The sequence below is a fragment of the Helobdella robusta genome, assembly GCF_000326865.2.
Source record: "Helobdella robusta unplaced genomic scaffold HELROscaffold_57, whole genome shotgun sequence".
NCBI lineage: Eukaryota > Metazoa > Annelida > Clitellata > Rhynchobdellida > Glossiphoniidae > Helobdella > Helobdella robusta.
In genome coordinates, this window is record NW_008705311.1 from 876,867 (window position 1) to 883,178 (window position 6,312).

The 6,312-nt window shown below is 39.1% G+C and overlaps 1 protein-coding gene across 1 annotated transcript; it reads right to left on the reverse strand.

Moving 5' to 3' along the window:
• Positions 1 to 156: 156 nt before the first annotated feature.
• HELRODRAFT_87327 (hypothetical protein) lies at positions 157 to 4,949 on the reverse strand (the record flags this gene model as incomplete). Its single annotated transcript, XM_009028601.1, has 4 exons — positions 157 to 308; positions 552 to 700; positions 3,024 to 3,215; positions 4,276 to 4,949. Coding segments are annotated over 4 exons (1,167 nt in total), but the record flags the coding sequence as incomplete, so codon positions are not given.
• Between the last annotated feature and the right edge of the window lie 1,363 nt (positions 4,950 to 6,312).

Consider the following 6,312-nt stretch of genomic DNA (forward strand, 5'->3'; position numbering starts at 1 on the left):
ACACACAAACATATATACGAACACAATTTACACACACACATACAGACGCATACACACACACACACACATACAGACGCATACACACACACATACAGACGCACACACACACACACACACACACACACACACATACAGACGCATACACACACACACATTCTACTGGATAATAACACAACCAGGTAAACTCTCGTGTAGGTACTGCACAAGTTCGGCAGAGGCCAGTACGGAGCTGTTGGTTAGTTCAAGTTCTCTGAGGGTGGTCAGCTGGCTTGCCCCGGCAACTCCCGCTGCTGTTATTAGGTTGCAGCCTGTCGTAATGTGTGTGTGTGTGTTTGTGTGTGTGTGTGTCTGTGGTGTGTGAGACAATTTATGTGGGTTTGTTTGTTTGTTGAAATTCGTAAAAATGTTAAATTCGCTGAAAAACTTTAAATATTTATAAGCGAACAAAACAAAAAAACACCTAAAATACACACAGACTCACACACACTCACACAGACTCACACACACTCACACACACTCACACAGACTCACACACACACACACACACAAACCTGCGACCGAAAGAACTTGTAGGTTCCTCATTGAGAAGATGTGCTGCAAACTGAAGTCCCTAACCAGACCACACCATCTCAGGTAGAGACGCTGCAATGACGTCATCGTCGCCAGAAAGCCCACGCCCACGTCACTCACGTGCGTGCATCTAATTAGCATAAATTAACATATGATTAGCATTAGTTAGCATATGATTAACGTGTGGATTTGAATGAGCTAACGATTGTTAGTTAATGGTTCAACAAAAACTTTAAGAGTGGCATTATTAATATTGATGATGATAGTAAAAGTTAATCATAATAAAGAAGACAGATGACTTAACAGATAAAATGGAGCGCCTCATCATTAATCCTAGAAAAAAAATATTCAAAAGTGAAAATTTATAAAAACTGGCCGAGTTGTCATGTCACATACCTTTGATTTATGTGAATACGTGCTAGGAGGCAGTTGTTGATGATGACGTCATCATAATCATCGTCATCGTCGTCATCATCATCATCATCATCATCATCATCGTTTTAACATCATTATCATCACTAGCGCAGTCTGCTTTGAAAACACTCAAACATAATGCCAACAGCAAGGAAGTAACTAACTTGACGACGATGATGATGATGAAGATGACGATGATGGTGACGATGGTGATGATGACGATGGTGATGATGACGATGTGTTTGATGATGATGATGATGATGGTAACGTAATTATGACAACAACAACAACAATAATGTCTCCAAAATTTAATTTTCTCAGAAAAACATGTGAGAAAAATGATAAAACTATATAAAAATAATGAATGAATGAACAAATGAACGAAAGAATGGATTATTAAATAAATGAATGAAGGAATGAATGACAGCCAAATGAATGAATGGAGGAAGGAATATGATTCCTTTCAAATCCTCAATGTGGAAATATAATGGGCTTTTAAAATGTCTAATTAAGTTCGTTTGCCGGTATCTGGGAATGTCTGCGTGTGTTTGTAACTATTTGTTTAGCTGTTTACTCATTCATTCATTCATTACTATTTTCCTATCTATCCATCCATCCATCATTTTACAAAGATGAACATCAGTCAATTAAGAATTTTTTGGTTACTTCTCATTCTCTCTCACTCACTCACCCACTCTTTCTTTTTCTCTCTCTCTCTCTCTCTCTCTCTCTCTTTTTCTCTCTTCTTCATCTTCAGATCTGCAGAACATCAACCACATTTTTTTCCAACTTCAAGTTTTTTCTTCTTATTTCATGGCGGAACGAACCATCAAACAGTTGCCCTTACCTCCACAAGTTAACTTTAAACGTCAACATCATCCGAATCATCAACCTCATTACATCAACCTCATTACATCAACCTCATTACCTTATTACATCAACCTCATTACATCAACTCCTCCACCCAAGTGACAGCAATTGCTTCTTTTTTCCTACTAGAATGTGATAGAAATGCGATGAACTGAGGTTTCCAAGGGCTCGTTAAAGCAAAATTAGAACGTCAAAGTTATTTCGGGTGGCAGATTTTAAATTAAAGAAAATTTTTACGTAAAAAAATTAAATTAGAAACGGAGAAAATGGTCTCAAAATTGTTTGAATGAGAAGATAAATTTTTTATGAAAATGATCGTTGTGATGGTGATGGTAATGATGATGAGGTGGTGGTGGTGGTGATGATGATGATGGTTTGCATATTTAATTCTCCTCCACTTTTAACGCCCCCGTTGAAAAAATGAGACTCTTTTTTGAAAAATTTAGTGGGTTTAGCTGGAAACAGCAAGGAAAATGAAAAAAATCTGACTGAGAGATGAATGAATGAATGAATAAACGAATGAATGAATGATAAACAAATGAAAAAACAAATAAATAAAGAAACAAACAAATGAATCAATTTAAACACTAATAAACCAACGAGCAGACCAGTGGCAAAGAAAAATTTAAAAGAAGAAAAGTTCTATATCGTAAAGATTCTTTGACTTGCAAAGACACACACACACGTACACACACACATACATACGTACACAAACGTACATATATAATGCTCAGAAACACCTGAGCCATGCAGATATTTGCTCTTTCATTGTTACTATCCATAATTTTCTCGCCTTTACAACATTAGTTTTGTTCAGAAAATTTTCTATTTCTCTTTTTGTATTTTTTTTGGTCTACAATAATTTTTATGTTGGTGGTTTTTAGTTTTGACGGCGGAATGATATTTCGTTTCTTTGTTTGTTTGCTCTGCGCGTCTGTCTGTCTGTCTGTCTTTCTGTCTGTTTGTTTGGCGTCAGTCTGATCTAACTAATTATCCGCTCGACGAGTTTTCTGACTCAGTGGTCAAATAATTAATCAATCAATCAATTCTACAACGTTCCTTTTCGAAAATTTATGATTATATTCACTAAACAAACAACCAATCAACCAACCAACCAACCAAACCAACCAGCCAAGCCAACCAACCAACAAGCCGACCAACCGACCGACCTATCCAGTACCAACTCTTCCAGCAAATTGAGATCACAAGCGATACATTCCAGGCTCGCGTCCGTGATTCTACTGCACCAGGAAAGGTCAAGGGTGCGAAGTTGCCGCAAGTTCTCGGCCACCACCTCCACTCCATCGTCGGTGACCTTGGTGCAGCCCGATAGGGAGAGTGTCGTCAGGTTTGGTAGGGATCTGTTGAATATTTGTTTGTTTGTTTGTTTGTTTATTTGTTTGTTTGTTTTTTCGACTCTTCCACCGTTTATTTGTATTTTCGTGTTTTCTATGTTGGCATGGTATGAATTTTGCAAGAAAAAAAGCAGAGCCATAACATTTATAGAACGAAAAAAATTAAAAAATTAAAAAAAAATTAACTGAGACGAAAATTGAAAGCCAATATTCCAAGGAAAGCCACGTCAGAAAAACTTAAGCCCAGAAAAATCTGAAACAAAGTCGGCACCATTCATTTACATGCTCACTGGCTTGAATTTATTTATTTTTTACCTGAACAGCATTAAAAAAAATTTCAATCTTGAAACACACAGCTCGCGTGTAGGCACGTCACCTATTGCATGCAACAGGCGGGGATTTCTTTGCTTTTGAACTCGATCACTGCAACATCCATGCCGGGCCTCTTTACCATTAAACCAACTTTTTTAAGACCACAGATGCAAAATAATTGAACACATGCATGTACAATGAATGTTGAAGAGGAATTTGTTTTGCACGAAGAAAAGCTTTTAAAGTATCTTTTAAATTGAAACTACGAAAGCTTTATTTTTATATGCGTGTGTGTCTACTTTCATGTTTGCATGTCTGTCTGTCTGTCTTTCTAAATGTCTGTCTGTGTATCTATTTTGATACGTGTCCATAAATTTTTGTATAGTTATCGCTTCTCGTCCGCTTATTATTAGTTGAAATAAGTTTATTTCTTTAAAGCTGAATTTCAACCCATCCCATGTTTTTGTGTACAAGCACATGAATGTAAAACCGCCCGTGCTATAGGTATTATTATCATTATTAAATGTGTTGAAAAGTTGAAAATAAAGTTCAATTTTAAGATAAAGTTAAATTTTAAGATAAATTAAAACTTGAAGCATTTTAAATGCTTTCATTTACTAATTTTTCATTTGAACGATTTCCTCTTTGCAACTAAAACAAATTAATGAACAATCAAACAACCAACAATCAACGGACTAATCATCATCATCTTCACTACACCACCATCATCGTCACCATCGTCACCATCACCTACCTGATGACATTAACAACCCCATGGTTGGAGATCTCCCAGCAAGATAGGAGCCTCAGAGCTTTCAGATTGCTCGACTGCCTGGTGCTGAACATGGTGAGCGCCGTGTCTGTCACGTGGTAGGCCTGCAGATTCAGCTCTCGGAGGTTCGGTAAAAGTTGAGAAACAGCTCCTAGGCTATCGTCGGCTACATTGATACAATCGGCCAACGTCAGTTTAGTTAGCCTCGGAACTAAGCAGCCCCACAACCCTGCTTCTGTCACTTCATTGCAGCCCGTCAGCTCGAGTTCGGTGACGTGGGATACGAGTTCGATCAGTTGCTTCAACGACCGATCGGATATATTCGTGTGTCGGATCGCCAGACGTCGAACACCGCTTCGACAGTATGAGAAGTTTCGGTTTAAATCGATTACGTCGGTGTTCGATAATCCGATTAAGATCAGAGAATCAAATTTTCTTCTCTGGAAACTCGAGTAAAGTTTGCAACGAGTTTGTTCATTGGTCTGTTGGGAGTCTCTAAAATTGATCACCGGAACGATATCCGACCAAAATTCCGGTCGGTTGTAGAGAACATCTCTCCAGGTACTGCAGACCTGAGCCAGGCTGCCGAACTGCAAAGGACTGAAATGGCGGAAAAATTTTAAAAGAAATTTCTCGTTTTGTAGCAGCGGGCTGATGTCTGCTTTTGTAGTGGTTGTTGTTGCTTGTTGTTGTTGTTGGTTGTGATGGTCATCTTGTTGAAGTTCAAGTTGTTGTTGTTGCTGTTGTTGTGGTGTGAGTTGTTTTGGCTGTGCTGATTGCGACAGTAGGGAGCTGTTTTTGTTGTTACTGTCCTGCTGACGATGGTGCGGCCGGTGGTGGTGGTGCTGCTGCGACTTGTGCTTCGACGACTTCTTCGGAGACGTTGATGGTGATGATGACGATTGTGATGTCGGCGGTGCTGATGATGATGATGATGATGATGGATTTTTGATTGGTTTTGTTGATTTTTCTGCGGTTGGCGATAATGATGATGATGATGATGATGGGGGTGGTGATGATGATAGTTGTGGTGACGACGATGATGATGACGAAGACTGTTTCACTGATGGCGATTCTGCACTATTAATATTCCTGTTGCTGAAAGTCGGTAATGTATTATTATCATTGGTGTTGTTGCTGCTGTTGTTGTTGATGTTGTTGTTGTTATTGTTGTTGGTTGTTGTTGTTGTTGTAGTTGTACTAAAAGCATTCGTGCAGCTGCTTGTGAGTGAAGTGCAATGAGACCTGCCAACATAAGCACTGTTGAGAACATCGCCAATACATGCCGTTGTTGTTGTTGATGTTGTTAATGTTGTTGTTGATGTATTTGCGGATGTTGTTGTTGTTGTTGTCGCTGATGATGATGAAGATGATGATGAAGTAGTTGAGGATGATGGCGTCGACGATGCTGCTGTTGATGATAGAGGATTTAGTGCTGGTTTATTGGCAATATAAGCAATATTCCTCACAATGTCGGATGCATTAGCTATGATGTTGAGACGTGGCTCGGCAGTCGTTGTTGTTGCTGCTGCTGCGGTTGTGGCCACAGCAGCTGCTGTTGTTGTTGTGATTGTTGTTGTTTTAGAGTATGACATCGCGGTTGACGAAGTAGGTGATGTCTTAGAATTGCTAACTGATGTTTTTGTTGTTGGTGTTGTTGACGAAACTAAAAATGTTGTTGTTGTTGTTGTTGGTTTTGTTGCGGGGTTACGATCGGGGCTTGAAAATGACCTGACCCGGTTGGCCGCCTGCCTCCACGCTCTTGTCAGCGCTTCAGTCATGCTTAATTCAACAACTGTACTCCAATTTGAGTCGTTTTGCTGCTGCTGTTGTTGTGGCTGTTGAAGCTGCGGCAAAAAATTTTGTTGTTGGTTTTGTGGCTGTGATGAAAAAATCAGTGGTCGGTTTTGTTGTTGTTGTTGTTGTAGCTGTTGTTGAAATTGTGGATGTTGTGGTTGTTGATGATGTAGAAATTGTAAATTTTGCTGTGAAATTGCAGCTGAAATTGTTGTTGTGTGT